Source organism: Dermacentor silvarum, chromosome 3 (assembly GCF_013339745.2).
Source record: "Dermacentor silvarum isolate Dsil-2018 chromosome 3, BIME_Dsil_1.4, whole genome shotgun sequence".
NCBI lineage: Eukaryota > Metazoa > Arthropoda > Arachnida > Ixodida > Ixodidae > Dermacentor > Dermacentor silvarum.
Window position 1 is genome coordinate 109,642,806 of NC_051156.1, and position 17,221 is coordinate 109,660,026.

Here is a 17,221-nt window from a genome sequence, read left to right on the forward strand (position 1 = left end):
TTATGGAGTACAGCTGGCATACGTGAATATTGTGGCAAATATCTAGAAAGATACCACAGCCACCTTGGTTCTCCACCAGAAAATTAGAAAGTTACCTATCAAGAAAGAGGTGGGGCAAGGAGACACAATCTCTTCAATGCTGTTCACTGCATGCTTAGAAGTAGTATTCAAGCTATTAGACTGGGAAGGCTTAGGAGTGAGCATCAACGGGGAATATCTCAGCAACCTTTAGTTCGCAGATGACATTGTGCTATTCAGCAACAATGGGGACAAATTACAATAAATGATTCAGGACGTTAACTGAGAAAGTGCAAGAGTAGGGTTGAAGACTAATATGCAGAATACAAAAATAGTGTTCAATAGCCTGGCAAGTGAGCAAGAATTCAGGATTGCCAGTCAGCCTCTAGAGTATGTAAAGGAGTACGTTTATCTAGGTGAATTACTCAATGAAGAATTCATGAGATCATGTGAAGAAAATTTACAGAAGAATAAAATTAGGTTGGAGTGCATACAGCGGCCATTGCCAAATCAAGACTTGGCGCTTATCACTGTCATTGAAAAGAAAAGTGCACAATCATTGCATTCTACCAGTGCTAACATATGGGGAAGAAACGTGGAGGCTAACGAAGAAGCTTGAAAACAAGTTAAGGACCGCTCAAAGAGCGATGGGACGATAAATGTTAGGCCTAACTTTAGGGACAGCAAGACAGCGGTGTGGATAAGAGAGCAAACAGGGATAGCCAATATTCTATTTGACATTAAACTAAAAAAATGGAGCTGGGCAGGCCATGCAATGCGTAGGATAGATAACCGGTGGACCATAAGATTTACCGAATGGATACCAAGAGAAGGGAAGCGCAGTCGAGGACGGCAGAAAACCAGGTGCAGTGATGAAATTAGGAAATTTGCAGGCGCCAGTAGGAATCAACTGGCGCAAGACAGCGGTTATTGGATATCGCCGGGAGAGGCCTTCGTCCTGCAGTGGACATACATATAGGCTGATGATGATAGATATTACGAGCATAATATTCGCATCTCATCTTCCTCATCTTTACATATTGTCACGTTCTAGGAAAACAGGCGACCTGAAGTATTGAGTCCTTGTCTCTGACCGCCAGCTGATCAAATGCAAAACTCAAGCACCAGCGCGTGCATTGAATCATCTTCGTCTGCTTCTACGCTGGCGCCCGTCAAACAGGTGCCGGCGCATGGCGCGTGGACTAGCGCGCGTCTTCGTCTTTCTTATTTCTTACTGCGGCACGCAGATGAGTTACGGCCTATTGTCGAACATCTGGAAGGCCGCAACGTCACTCTGCCCGGACAAATAGCTCGCGAACTGTCGTCATTTTGTTTACGACAGGGTGTACTGTATAAGAGCTCTGCTGCCCACAACAAAACCGACCTTTTGGTCGTGCCAGCAGAGCTTCGTGAGAAAATTATGTTCGCCTGCCACGACAAACCTCCGTCTGGCCACCTAGGCTACACCTGAACAATTGTAGAGTGCGCAAATAGTACTATTGGTCGAAACTCGCCACTTGCGTTAAATGGTATGTTCAAGCCTGTCGTGAGTGCCAGCGTCGGAAGTCGCCAGCTGTGAAGCGTGCGGGATTACTGAATCCCATTGACCCACCTCGAAGACCTTTTGACCATGTCGGCATGGATCTGTTGGGCCTGTTTCCTCGGCCAACTTCGGGAAACAAGTGCATTATAATCGCCACAGATTATTTACCGCGCTATGCTGAAGCAAAGGCTCTCCCTCGAGGCACTGCTTCCGAGGTTGCGTAATTTTTTGTAAACAACATTGTACTGCGTCATGGCGCCCCATCGTGCGTCATTGCCGACCGAGGAACGGCATTTACGGCACGGCTCATTGAAGACGTTTTCCTATTAAGTTACACGACACATCGAAAGACGACTGCCTCTCACCCGCTGACAAATTGCCTGACCGAAATAAAGGCTCAACAAAACGATGACTGATATGCTCTCTATGTACGTAGACGTACAGCACAAAACGTGGGATGAAGTACTTTCGTACGTAACATTTGCGTACAACACCGCGACGCAAGAGACCACACACTTCACGTCGTTCTACCTTGTTTACGGTCGTGAAGCCCATACCATGCTTGAAGCAATGCTTCATTGCGACAGCTTTGATTATCTTGACCAAGACGCCGAGCTCTTCGTGCAGCGCGCCGCGGAAGCACGCCAACTGGTTCGCACGAACATCAAGAAACAGCAGTGCATCGACACACGTACGCCACTACAACCTCCGCCATCGACAAGTCGAGTACAAACCAGGAGATCGTACAACCAGAAGAGAGTACAAACCAGAGGTGCTGCGGCGAGTGAGTGACGTCAACAAGGAGGTTCTTCCTGACGGCAGCCAACCAACACGACGTCGAAAGACACTACCCAAGATTGTGCACGTTGTGCGGCTTAAACCATACCGCACTCCATAACCACCATGGTTTATGGACCATGCCATTCTTTTTGTATTATTTATTTTTGTCGTACACAATCAGTACCTCAGTTACATTGCCGTGCGTTGTGTGACTGCGCGTCAGCAAGCGTTTGCGTGTACATGGTTTTCCACGCGTGTACTTCCACGCTGGCCCTGTAGTGTGTGTGCTTCTTTTAGCATCGAGTCGATCCTCTTCCGAGGAAGGAGAATAATGCCACACCTTGCAACATGCATGTTGCAATGTGTGGCAATATCATAACCATGAGCCGCGGCTTCTTTGTCGTCGTGGAGCGGGATCTTCGAGAATAAAGAAGTTCCTCAGAAGTGTAAAGGTTGCTCCCCGTTTCCCAAGTCCTCTCACCGTTTCTCTTTGGACCTCCGCTCGGGTCGTCGCGTCACCCCACCGTTTGCTGCTATGGCCAGTCAAGACCCAGCCTGTACAACGGAGACCGTTTTGCGTCAGTCGTCTTGCGTCTGGACAATCAATAGCCGTCAGCGTGACCCCCATGTATTCGTTGGCTTACGCATTGAAGACTTCGAATAATGGCTCGAGAACTACGATCTAGTAAGCGAGTACAAGTGGGACAATTGCATGAACTCCACGACGTCCCTTCCTACCTTTCCGACGTCGTTAAAACTTGATTTTTGAACCATGAGCCTGACTTCCTTGACTGTACCACATTTACGCGGACGTTTCGTGGTATTTTTGGCGTTCCTGCTATTCGCACTGAAACGGCGAAAAAGAAGCTCGACCAGGGTGTTCAAATTTTTCGGGAAGTCGTATACGTCTTACATTGAAGATGTCTTCGCCCTGTGTAGGCGTGTCAACTCCACTATGTCCGCAAGCGACCGCATCCGTCACATCATCAAGGGAGTCAACACTATTGATTTTAAAACTTTGGCTACACAGAACCCTACTACCGTGCGCGATGTCACCAACATGTGCCAGCGCCTTTAAGAACTGCAATCCTTTCGAGTTCACACAGATACGTATGACGATCTTCTGCCTGAGGCTACGGACCTGCGCACTTTGATCCGCACCATCATATATATACGTGAGGAACCTCACGCGCAATGTTCTTCCTGTGCTTCTGGCACCGTCACCTTCCATGCTGCGGCCGGCTTGCGCGCAATCATTAAAGAGGTCGCGTCTACTCACCATGCAATACGTTATGACGCTACCATCGCTCCTACAGTAACAGCATATACCGGCATCGCCGCGATGTCTGCAGTTACGACCACACCTGGGAACACACCATCTGCACACACACCCGTGGCTACAGTATCGGCGCAGGTCCGTGCTCACCTTTCCTACCTTGCTTGGCGTCCTACCCGCCCTCTTTGTTATTACTGCGGGTACCGAGGGCACATTTCCCGGTTCTGTCTACGGCGCCAACAGGATGAGACGCGTGGCTACGCTCCTCAAGAACGCTCCGATAGCCGTCTATCTATGACTTAGCAGCGGATGATATACCCACCTTCTTCGTACCGTTCACCGTCTCCCCAGTAAACAGCCGATATGCCTCCCACGTACCGTTCCTCTCGGAGCCGCGCACCTTAGCCACGCCGTCTCTCAGTTTCCCCATTTCGGCCCGCCTCACAGGCCCTGGGCCTCCGCTCGGAAAACTCCAAGCTGCAGTTTAAGCAGGGGAAACCGCATGCACCTGATGGCCTATAATTCCTGTGAAGCCCCCGTAAAATTCATTGTTAATTTTTGTGGAAGGGGTTCGTGTAAAAGATCTTATTGGTGTTCGTGTCGAATGGTGGCACCAACCGCCATTCCTATCATTCGTGCTGATTAATGCTCCCGCTTACGAAAAGTTACCACGCCATACTGCGGCGCTCCTTTGCGTGGAGCAAACAATGCCACCATTAACCCGATCGCGCAAAGTGCAGTACGTGTCTCCATCGATGGCATCCATCATCACATAGTATTTCCTGTGGTACGTGACTGTACTCGCAAACTTATTTTGGTTTGGAATTTCTTGTCGTCGGTCTCCATGTTTATCAGTTGTCGCCAGCGCCTCCTATCCCTGACCAACACCTGTCAGCATTGCCATTCAAAAGATGATGCGCAAAGCCCTTCTGTGACAGTGACAGATTATGTACTTCGGCCATCCGGAGAACTAATCATCGCCGTTCGTTCAGCAGAGATTGTACACGCGACGTGTCGATTAACCCTTATGGCCGCATTTCAACTAGTGGAATTGTGATCGCTTCCAACCTTCTTCCTTCCACCGATGGGTGCGCAATGGTTACTGCATTCAATACTACTCCCGATCTCTAATTCTTGCGACGTGGATCAACTATCACATACGCTGTTGATACACAACCCGTTGTCCTCGTTCCTCTGACTGCTGCAGCTATGGTGTAACCTTGCCTCCTCTCGACTCTTCTTGCTCTCTTCTGACAAGCTCCATCAGCCAAGACTTTTCACCTACCCAAACTCGAAATCTATTCGATTTGTTCATAACAACAATTGGCCGCCATCCCACCCTGCGAACGTGAATGTCCAGCGAAGCTGTATCAAACACCACACATGGTCGAGCATTGTAGTTACGCTGTTTTTCTGGCGTCTTTCATTTCCGTGGTCTACCCATGCCAGTCATAGAACGAACTGAATGAGTTGCTAGACGGGTCACCCTTTTATATATGCAAGCGTGCTGACGTCACAAGCGTATATATATATATATCTATATATATACGGGAGGTATACAGCTTCGCTGTAAAACTATGCGTGGCTCTGCTACCGCAAACACCAGCAACCCGCGGAGCTGGTGAAAGCCTGGTGCATTGGTTGCAAACCACACAGTTAGTTTTATGGCGCTCCGGATTTCTTCGCGATGTTCTACGTAGTATCGCAATGAATTGAACCGGCGACGTTCACCAGCCTCCAGATCTTCACTTCTTCGCCTGCGCGCACTCTCCACATCTCTTAATCTAGACTCGGGATGTTCTCTTCTGCGACGCTTGGTTTCAGCTTCCCTAGCTCTCGCTTGAGTCTTTCGGAAGCAACTAGTGTCCAGTTCTCTGGTCGAAACTTGCCAAGCCGCCACCAGAGGCATTACACCAGGCGCACCAGAGGCACGGACACAGGGCGCATTCGACGCGAACGCGGGGAAACGCGATCGGCGTCGGCAGCAGCTCTACGCGTCCCACTAACACATGCCTCACTCCTCCGCTCCACCTCGCATCGGCTATGCTGTGCGATGCTATTTTTATACTATGCTTTCACTCTCACTCAGCTCTCTCTCCCCTAGCCCGCGAAGCTATTGCACAGCTGGTATTAAGTATGGCGTTTTGTGTTTACGCCACGAAACTTTCCAGCCAACGAGAGGTACACAGCTTCGCTGTAAAAGTTATGTTTGGTCCCTCTGTCATAGGAATCGGTAGAACACAAAAATGAAACGTGCCTTCACAGAAGCTGTTTCATGACTGCTTCGTGAACTCGCAGTCCGCTGCAGCGAAAGACGCACCATTTGCGGGCCGCGGACCGTGCTGCAGGTTTGCTTGGAGCGCGCGTGCTGTTCGCGATGGCATCCAGATGCCGAGTCACTTCGGCGACGTACGAGCATTTCGTCCGACGTGTCTTGGACAGCCAGTTGAGGTGCGACGCGCTCAGCTTCATAAATACGAGTGAAAGAGTTCGCAGCGTGCGCAGCGAACGAGTGGAGGCGTTCTGCTTCACATTGGCGTTTCTCTCGCCGGACCAAAGCGAGGTTCTCCCTTCGACGCCGTTGCCTTTCTGCGCCGCTTAGCGCAGCAGATTTCCTTGTTGGTGCTATCGTAAGTGAAGCAGTGGGGAAGACGTCGTGTAAGCGCTGCTGATGTATGTTGATGTATGCTGATGCACTCCGTAGGCGACGAGCCACCACGGGGTAATCGGACGCGAAAGACAAACCTTGTACGGAAAGTTCCAACATCAGCTATAGCGCTTTGGAGCCCCCGCTGTGCTGTTACTACCCGAAGCGCTCCCTGTCGGTGCTCGTTAGTGTCTGCCACACACCACATGAACGAGGCGCCAACGCCGGGCCAGATTCCAAATCCAACTTATCAGCGTCCGAAAATAACCTCACGAAAGCAAGGGGCCCTCTGGTGCGCCAGCAAACGCCGGTTGTGGTCCAAAGACTGAGTCAGAGCCCAGAGTTGTCAAAACACAATAAAAATATACTTCAAGCAGGGCAGTTACATGCACACACACACGGTTCAGTTAGGTACATCACAATGCAATTCAGATGGATGTTACAAAACTCGGAAAAATAATTAACGACAAGCACTACGAGTCCAGCAGTACTGCATGAATAGGAACACAAAGTCTCCACTCGTATTCACTCTTGCTGGTCTTGAGCCGGACGATCTCGCGTAGCTCGAGGCGAATCTCGAAGGAACTTCTGAAAATGCATATGCTCGAGGAACTCGTCGACCAGCTTGCCGGGGAGTCCTATTCTTCCGCAGACGGTCAGTTTTCACGTCACATCTCTTCACCGGCGTGGTCTGATCTCCCTACTGATTTCCACACGCCGCTTTTATTGCCTCCGGCAGCGCTTCTCGAACATTTTGACGAAGTCGTGCTCCCATAGCATGAATGAAGCCTGGAAATCTTCTAGACATTTCTCGCATTTTGGACCGCGGCTCCGAAGACTCTTCGAGAAGGGTGGTGATTCATCCGTTGGCGCACGCTCTGGCTCTCGCACTCCTCTCTTTATCTCGGCTCGCCATGAGTAAGGATCTTAGAGGTTGTTCCAGAGGGCGCCCTCCCAATCTCCTCTTAACTTTCGCGTATCTTGTCGAAGCTTCTAGACTCCGTTGATCGTGTCGGCTGTCTGTACCGTAGGTGCTCTCTCCCTCTGCCGAAGCTGCCGCGGGGCCGACATGCTCTCTCGCTGTCTTGCGTGACACGCAGTGCGCGGTATGATTTAGCGCACTTTTGTGACAGTGTCACGATGCAGTACTCCGCTTCACCGCTCCTAAATAGCGGCGCCATCCCTGCCAAGAAAACATATTTTACTCCTTTCTCGCTAGCGCAGAACATCACATCCGTTACAGGAAGTTCATCCGGCGTGAAATACTTTCGTGTTAAAAAAATGGTGCCTGGTTCTGCGTCCATTCGCACGTTCTCGGTAAGACGCCTGTCGCCACTTATCGCATTTAGACCGACGATTCCCGCACCGTTTCATTCATATAGAGCCAGTCAAATAGAGTGTATCTTCCTGTGCGCTACGTTATCGAAAAAATGTGTTATACTTGCTTGAATGGAATATAGTACACGCTTGCTCAAGTCCCTGGTATTCTCCAGTGGTCTTTGTACAGAAAAAGAACTGCTCAGTACGCTTTTGTGTCGACTACCGCACCCTCAACAAAATCATGCGCAAGGACGTTTATCCCCTGCCACGAATTCATCACGCCTTGGACTCGCGGCGCTGCTCTATTACAACGTGACCATATCTCTCATGATCGAGTCATTGCCTATGCCAGTCATTGCCTGCCCATATCAGAGAAAAACTATATTATTACTGAGCAGGAATGGCTTGCTGTGGTTTGGGCTGTGCGAAAATTCCGCCGTACTTACCCAGCCACCGCTTCAATGTCGTTACAGACCATCGCGCGTTGTGCTCGCTCTCTTCGCCGAAGAACTTATCGGGTCGTCTTGGGCTGTGGGTGATTCGATTGCAGGAAAACGACTTTGACAAAACGTACTGCTCTGAAAAAAGTTGTCGCAGTTTCACCTGAAAGGCGAAGCATCAATTGCGATAGCAAACTTGTAGAGAGCTATACGGAGTAATGATATTAGCTTTATCAGCTGTATAAACTTGGACATGCAGCAGCATCGGCAACACGCAGAACTGTTGTCGACGCCATCGGCGTTTTGCCCGAGTTCGCTCAAAATGCGTGCGGCGTTGGTGACTGTTGCCGGAGCCTCTGATATAAATAGGCACTGCGTGCCGCAGCTAAACGTCGCCTCCCTTCCCTCCCCCTCCCCCACGGCCTCTCGCTCGTCGGAAGAAGGCGCGTTTGCTCTACATACATGGTGATTGTGAAGGAGAACAGAGACGCCTACTTCTGCAGCCCTTAAGCGAGCACGGCGCAGAACGCGCGTTTGTTCTCCGCCGTGCGTTCACTCCCCGTGAAAGACGCGCCCCTCGCGCCCTTTCACTCGCACATACCGCGTTCGGCGCGCGTCGACGATTTCTTCTCCAAATGACGTCATACGGAACCTCACGGCGACGGCGACGGCGATGGCGACGGCGACGCCGACGGCGACGCCGACGGCAGAAATCTGCTTTTGAGTGTCCATATAATTGCTATTGCAATAAAAAAGCACTAAGACCCCCGACGCTCTCTCCCGTTGCCCGCTTCTGACTTCGCATCGTACACCCACACCTCCCCAAGACAGCCCCACTCTGGAGCCATCTTCATCTCCTTTACGAATAGCAACACTGGAGTGGCCGGGCACTGACTGCCATCACGTCCTTATTTCGAACCAGCATGCAGACCCATACTGTCGGACTATTATTGACCACCTCAGCGGTTCCTCCTCTCCTGCAAACGTTCGTCTGCGTCGACAACTTTACCAATTCATGTTGCACAACCGGGCCGTATGCCGCTACATTTATCACCCGATGGTGACAAATGGGTTCCCGTCATTCCGCGTTCTCTGCAAAGCGATGTTCTGTAAGCTTTTCAAGACGATCCAACGGCAGGTCACCTTGGCTATCACAAGACTTACGACAGGATCCGAAGCCGGTTTTATTGACCTGTCCTCTCCTCCACCGTGGCCAAGTATATCGCCCCTTACGTGCTTTGTCAACGCCGCAAACGCCACACATCTGCTCCCGCTGGGCCCCTGCAACCCCTTCCTTGTCCGGCCTCTCCATTTGATGTCGCCGGAATAGATATGTACGGCCCTCTTCCTCTGATCGCCAACGGTCATCGCTGGATTGCTGACAGCTGTTGATCACCTCACACGCTATGGTGAGAAAGCTTCTCTACATTCTGTTACAGCTTCTGAAGTTGCGGACGTTTTCCTGCGAAACATATTTTTACACCATGCAAGCACCAAGTATGCTCCAAAGCGACCGCGGCAAGGTCTTTCTCTCTTTCATTCTTTCTGAAGTTGTCAGAGCCACCAGCACTGCTCATAAGACAGCGTCCAGCTACCTCCCACAGACCAATGGCTTGACCGACCATTTCCATCGTACACTCTCAGACATGATCTCAATATACATCAGCCCGGACCAAACAAACTGGGCTGCAATCCTACCATTCGTGATGTTTGCCTAGAACAATGCATCTAAACGTACAACCAGCTTTTCCTAATTCTTCGTTGTCTACGGCCGCTCACCAACTTTCGCCCTTGATGCATCGTTCTTCTTCGGGCCTGTTACATAAGCAGTGCCTTTTTCCAAACAATCTGTTTCCCGCCTCAACCACTGATGCCACCTCGTCTGCAATAACACCGACTTCTCCTAAGACGCTCGCAAGCAGCGCTACCACACCACTCATCGCAGTGTCATGTACTGCCCTGACGACGAAGTATTACTTTATACACCAGTACGTTTCCCCGGTATATGTGAAACATTTCGTAGTCGTTTTCTTGGGCCCTACCCGATTACTGAACGAAATTCACCTGGTAATTGCCATATTTCGTCTCTTTATACTCCCTCCGACCGTCACTGTCGCGGGACAGAGATTGCGGCCGTGTCTCGTTTGAAGCCTTATGTACGACGCGTTTCGTAGCACACTTCTGCGGCCAGGCTGACCGCTTCTACCCAGAGGGGGCAATTAGTGTGAGGACAATATTCGCACCTTATCGTCCTCAGCTGTACAGATCAGAACCACCACGAGCCGCCGCGACTTCTTTGTCGTGGCGGAGTGGGATCTTCGAGACTACGGAAGTACATATATATATTATGACGGAGCAGTTATCACGACCATCCACAAACACACACACACACACACACACACACACATATATATATATATATATTTGGCTTCTGATGATATATATATATATATATATATATATATATATATATATATATATACAGTGTCCGAGGCATGAGGAGGCATGGGCCCTGCTTCGTAGCCAACATACTGTAGTGCTTCTGCAATGACTGCGCGGTGTTACGTATTCGGCGGCTCGACGCCGAGGGCGGCAGGACGACCGGCCCAAGGAACAGACGACCCACGCAGTGCCAGGAAGACAATCACCTTTATTCTTTCAGCGACGCGCTTTTTGTGCGCTACGTGGCCAATCAGGGTGTGGCAAAAATAAAAAGAAAAGATATCGCGGCAAGCGGGGTAATCTTATCTGCAGGCACCAACGTAGAGTGCGACCAGCACCGCGAATGTTACAGCGGATCATTGCTCGTAACGAGGGGTCGTCGATGGTAGTGTTTGCAGTGGTGTCTGGCAGCAACCGTACTGATTTGAGTTCGTCAAGGCGCTGGAAACTAGTGACGATATCAGCGACGGTAGCGGGGTTCTTGATGGCTAAGATATTGAAAGCGATAGCTCCGCTGCGTTTGAGGATGTGGCTAATGCTGTCTGATTCGGTCATGGCCGTGCTCACGCGTCGGCAAAGAGCAAGCACATCCTCACTATACGACGTATGAGATTCCCCGAGTTGGTGCTTGCGAGTGTTTGAAAGTTTGAAAGTTTCGCAGTCCGTGAAATCAACCTCATGGTTGAAAAACCAAGTTTTTGCTACTGCTGTGAGATGAAAGGCGACGTGACGTACCTTGAGCCGATGGTGCCAACGGTTAGCCGAACTCACTCGGTCATAGTCGTCCAACCAATCCTCGACATTTACACCGCGAAGTGCAGCAAACAGATGGAGATCACGCTGGTGCCCACCGACTATCTAATACGGAGTGGCTGGGGTAGAGCACTGCACGGGCCGACTTTTTCAGCCTGGGCCCGGCCGGGCCCGTTTTTACGTTGGGCTGCCCGCCCAAGCCCAACTAAACGTTTCACGGCGAGACCCGAGCACGGCCTTGGCCCGAAAATAATCTACGTTACCCGCCCGGCCCGGCCCGGCCCGCTACCCCTTTACCCTAAGACCGAACCCGGCGCGAGCCCGTCTCGAAACCGTCCTGAACCCGGGCCGATACCGAAAAAGATCACCGAGCGGCATTAAAAAATAAAATACGGAATTAATGAAAGGAAGTTATTTTTAAGGCTTAAATACATCTCATATGCAATTATGAACACCATTTGAGCGGTCTGAACGCAAATGCCAGCGCGGGAATGAACCTGCCGAGCAGTATCGCCAGCCGTTTCCAACGGCGCGACCTTGATGCGGCCCAATCCACTTCTATCGCAGCACCGCCACAGTATTTTTCCACGTCGGGCGCCTCACTGCAAAGCACGCGCCACCCATATGCGCCACCCCAACCGCTCGTCCCACTCAACCGTATTCTAGTAAACTATAGCCGAAGCGCAGCCACGACCGGTCGTGAGCGCAGCGCATGGATGGAGTAAATGGAGAAAGAAAGCTTCTCGTTCCTGCTTGGTGCAGCGTAATGCGCTATTGCTAGGCGGTCGGTTGAGAACATCCGTGCAATCATGGATGGGCGGAGTACCATATATCAGCTACCATATATATGACCGCGTGTGTAGGTGTGCGCGCACACACACGCGCACACCTACACACGCGCGCACGAACGCACACACACACACACACACACACACACACACACACACACACACACACATTGACTTGTTTTCCAGTGCTTATTGACCAGATGCCTTCACCCGAGAAGTTCACGTACTACGTGACGCCTGCGCTAGATAGCATGCTCTACATCCACTACCGTGACCGTGAGTGGTATCGAGTGGTGACGCCCGTAAACAGCGGGCTGTAATTGAATTTCTGACTGCGGAAGGTTGTGCGCCCCTCCACATTCATCGCCGTCTGACTGCATTGTATGGGGATGCCTGTGTTAACGTCAGCACTGCGCGGAGGTGTGCCAGGACTATGAAAGACCAAAATGCAGCCGCATCAAACCTCAACACAAGCCACAACCGTCCGCAGTCGGAAATTCAATTACAGCCCGCTGTTTCAACCAGACATCGTCACTGGATGCCATGGTTTGCTCGATTACTCTGGCGTGAGAAGAGATAGGAAGGTGGGGCAAGTCACATTCTATAGCTCAAACATCAATGCATTAATGATAAAAGAGTTCAAAATGTTTGCAGTACTATTATTAGCAAAGTAGTGGGCTTCAAGGCATTACATTATCAATCGCCCTCGTCTGTACGCTATGCTAATTTTGCAAATCACAGTTTTAGTAACGCAGTGCCCCATGCACTTTCTCTTCACCATTTACTTGCGTTCTTGCGTCGTTCGTTTCTAGGCCTTCGAGCACCTGCACGACATTTTACTCTATTTAGACAACACCTCAGTACCTAATCTAATGGCTCTCTGCTTTCTTTTTCTTCGTAAGCTGATGTACATCTAGCATTTCTTTTTCAGTATGCATATAGTTGAGAGTTAGTCAATGTCCTACAACTTACTACCTTACGTCGTCACCCGTGTAGCACTGCTACACAATCATGAGCGTTCTCCAATTCGCGTAATGTTCGATTCTAACGCGCCTCCTACCGCCGAAAACGCTCCATGTCGGCATTGTTCAACGGGTGAAAGTCGCACCTCGAAGCTCGTTATTTCTCAAGAATGTGCTGACATTAAATCACTTACAAAATGTAAGATAGCGCAGACATCACTAGCAGAGGCTGTGTAAACTACCGTGCTGGCTTTATTCTGAACCACGGTGCGACTTCAGCGCCTACAGATCACTGTGAGGCGGCTGTTCCACGCAGAATCGCTCATTCGGAAGACAGTTGAGTAACGTTGTTGTAAACGAGTAGCGCCTTGGTTAGCCTTACTCGTCCCGCTTCTATAATAGTGTCGGCGGCCTTGGTAATGACCTTTCCCATTCGATCACTCTACCTAACGCTGTTTCATGAATCTTGAATGGTTACATTGCGAGAAGTTTTTGACTTTGTAAATTCCAATATAGGAAGATCGTTTCCTAAGTGCAAATCCATTTTGGTTGCGAAGGAAGACAACAAAGTATTTCCGCAAAAAGATAAAAATATAATGGTTATTGATACGCTGAATTATCATATTTTTTTCGTTCTAGGCGCCTTCAGCAGTACAATGCAGATGTCTCTGCGCCATGATCAGTGAGTCCGTGCTACCTGGAAGCAAGCTGGAGTGGTTTTATCATTGGGTACCCTGTCAGGTTGGGACTACTGCATTGCTTTTAAGAAAACGTGATTAGAAGGAAATCTTGATGGCGGTGACGGGAGACCTTTGTTTAAACACTTGCGACGATGTTGAGCACGTAGTATTACAATGGTTGTGGATTAGATTAGTTGGTTCTTCATACAGCTTGAAATTATTTATAACACATAATAAAGACCCATACCTTTATTTACACGCCAATAAATCACAAAAAAGCTCACCTTGGGCAGCCTTATTCGTAGCTACTCAGGCGTATCGAAATTATAGAGCTGGCGCCGAATTCACGCATCATTTTTTTTTCGTTAAAAGTACTTGCTAAATAGCCTAGGTTAATAATATGGTTGTTTCGGCACTTGTTTAGCAACCATACTCATCAATCGTCTAGCGCAGGAATTACATTTAAATGCGTGCCCTTATTTCTTCAAGGAACACTGCCCAATTAGTATTTTATTTTTGATGTAACAGCCATTGGAAATTTTTACATTGTTGCATGCATATATACCGATGCCAGGAGAATAACAAGCCCATCTTGTGCCTACACATAGTCCACATATCTTGAAAATATAAGTTGGCAAGTCAACTGCCGGCAGTAAAAATGCATTACACAAAATGCAAAATAGGTGCCCGTTAAGAAACTACATGGCGGTCAAAATTATTCCGGAGTCACCCACAACAGCGTGCCTCAAAATTAGAACACAGTTTCGGTACGTGATAACCAAAAATTTAATGAACACTAGCCCCACCGATCGTCTACCCACAATGCAGAGAGGCACGTTTGTGCTTTCTGACGACGGCTAACCTGTGTTCACTTCTCTGTCTGCGTGACGTTATAAGTGCACGTCCACGTAGTCACTTTGTACCTTTTATCTCTCTTATTTTTGTCATCGCCCGTGTGTTTCCCCAGGCGCGTGGTAGCCACCACCAGAAACTTGTCTGGTTAACATCACTGCATCATCTCTTTCTTTCTCTCTTTTTATCTCTCTCTCTTTCAGCAGTGTGGAAGCAGTGACTTACTCGTATCTTCCTAAATATCTGCGAAAGAGTGTCTATTTTTTTATCCTGTTGTGTGCTGTAGAAAAATGACGATATCTTCTTCGTTCCCACATATTTTTTGCGACCCTTCGTCACAAAAAGAAAATGTGTTGCTTTGCCCAGGGAGCATCGCCCGCTATGTGTCCTGTCAAAGTGTGCACCCATGCAGCCCACCACCATCATGCACGACGTATCCGAAGAAGTGCATTTCAAGATATTGGAAGGTTCATTCAGGTGGCGCTACCTTTCGGCGACACATTGCTCGACAATTTGTACACCGCAACAAAGGGTGCCGTCGGCCTGAGAAAGACAAAATCATTTAACTAAAACTGCAACCCAGCGCGAGTGTTTCTGTCAATGCCTGTGTTAGTTATGTTACCTATATGTTACTTAAAAGAGTCATATCCACCCGAACAAGAACCAATCGCGGTATGGTTCCTGCAACGAATGATTATATCTTGTCAATGACCAAGGGCTGAATTCAAAATTTTACACTTTTATTCACATGGCTGGTTTGCCATTGGCCGGCCACCTCCACTAATATGTCCAACATCAAGGCTGCCTGGTAGATGCTTTTAAAGGCCAACCGCAACATTATTGCCTATGAATGCTTAGCATATACTATCAATGTATTCTTGGCAAAGCCGCAGGGCTGGTAATTGTCTAAGTTTCTTATTAGCAACCTTTAAATAGCGCTTTAGCAGACGACGCGTGCACCTGGGGATGAGCAGTAGTGAAGCGGGTATGGCGAAAGTATCAGAACGCTAGACGACTTCTGATATCTCAGTAGCGCCTGGGTGCCCAGGTGCGCCGTTCGCTCAACATTTGCAATGTGATGGGTGCAGGGTTGCCAGGTTTGGCCGTTCCTCGCCATATTGGCTACTTTTAGAGGCTCCTGGCGACCAAAAATTGCGATTGGCGACTTGGCTACTTTCCGGCTACATTTGGCGGTGGTAATTAATATAGGTAGGTGTCCAAAGGGCGGTAGCCGAAACCTGACGTCCATGATGTGTTTCCGGCTCCGGCAATCACTTCTGTCGCATGGAGCAAGCGCAAGCATGGCCTTCGGAATCTGCATTTGTTACCCAGATGGGGCCGTCACTGAGGCGCCAATTTGGGCACAACCTAATATTACGACTGCTCCCTCGTAGCAACCGCACCAAACGCCAAACCGATCTCAAAGGCTATTCTGTTGCGCGTTGTATTGGCTGAAAGCAATAGGTGGTATCCTAATCCTGCCCTAAGTGAGGGTTCCCTCGATAGCGAATCTCGACGACCATGTTTTGCGGCGCCCAAAACGACCGCAAGAACAGAAAACACGACATGGCTGTCATGACCTAAACATTACTTGTTAGCTAGAACAGAAAAGGGGTACCAGTGACTACATGCCGGTGTGACTGCATGTCCTATAGAATGCGCGGGAACGTTTGGAGAGAAATGAAAGTAGCAAAAGGACGGCGTGCGGCGAGTTCATCGTGCTAAAACCAGCGAATCAGGTTCTAATAAGGCAAAACACGCAAGAGTGGGCTAGATATCCCGGAGCAGTGGCTGGAAGACTCGAAGCTGAAAGGTAAGAATGCATTGCAAAATTCAAATGTGATTAATGAATCTGTTAAGGGGTTCGAACCACAGCATGTTGCATATGCGGAACGGAGTTTCTACATCTCTGTTTGGTTTCAGATTGGATTGCACCTATTCAAGGTACTGACACATCGGCGCGGTGCAAAATTTGCAACTGTGAAATGAGAGCTCACTACACCCATCTCGTGACACATGCTGATACAATGAAACACCGTAAAAAGGTAGCACCGAGTGACCGGCAGCGGCTGCGGGACGCGATCGCACCGGCTCAGACGGCCGATGACATGAGCAAAGTTGTGCTTTGAAATTGCAATATTCACCACGAGTAACCTAACCATAAATTGTGCCGATGAACTTTCTCATTTTCTCAGGGGTGAACTGCGATGCAATCTAGTCATGCAAAAAACGAAATGCACAGCACTTGCCACTGACGTTATCGCGGCATACTTTGCTGCCAAACTGAGGGAAGATATCGTAGGCAAACCTTACTCTCTTTTGGTTGAGGATTCAACCGATGTTTCACCAAAGAACCTTGTGTGCGTTGCAATTCGATTTTATAGCGGCACCGCCAAAACGATGGCTACCACTATTCTTGACTTGAAGGAAGGGAGAGATGGGAAAGCGGAGTGTATATATTATGTAGTGCACGCAGCATTTCGCGAGATTTTCTGAATTGGTCTAGCGACTGACGGCACAAATGCAATGCGCGGGCGGAATTATTTTTTTGTGGTTAAGAATGAAGGGTGAGAACCGTTCTCTAGCATTAGTTAAATGAGCATGTAACTCTCAGGACATTTTAGCCACAAACGCAATGGAAACATTGGCTGCAAACCTCGAATTCATGTTAAACGAGAACCCACAAGTACTTCGATAATAGTAGCATGAGAAAAACTGAC

At 49.1% G+C, this 17,221-nt stretch overlaps 1 protein-coding gene across 1 annotated transcript in view; it reads left to right on the top strand.

Annotated features, from left to right (window-relative positions):
- LOC119445683 (uncharacterized) overlaps positions 1-15,084 on the top strand; it is a 30,707-nt gene extending 15,623 nt beyond the window's left edge. Inside the window, exons 3-4 of the mRNA XM_037709964.2 lie at positions 13,609-13,710; positions 14,868-15,084. Coding sequence (XP_037565892.1) covers positions 13,609-13,710; positions 14,868-15,071 — 306 coding nt within the window. The 3' untranslated portion in view covers positions 15,072-15,084. The remainder of the gene's footprint in view (positions 1-13,608; positions 13,711-14,867) is intronic.
- Positions 15,085-17,221: the final 2,137 nt, after the last annotated feature.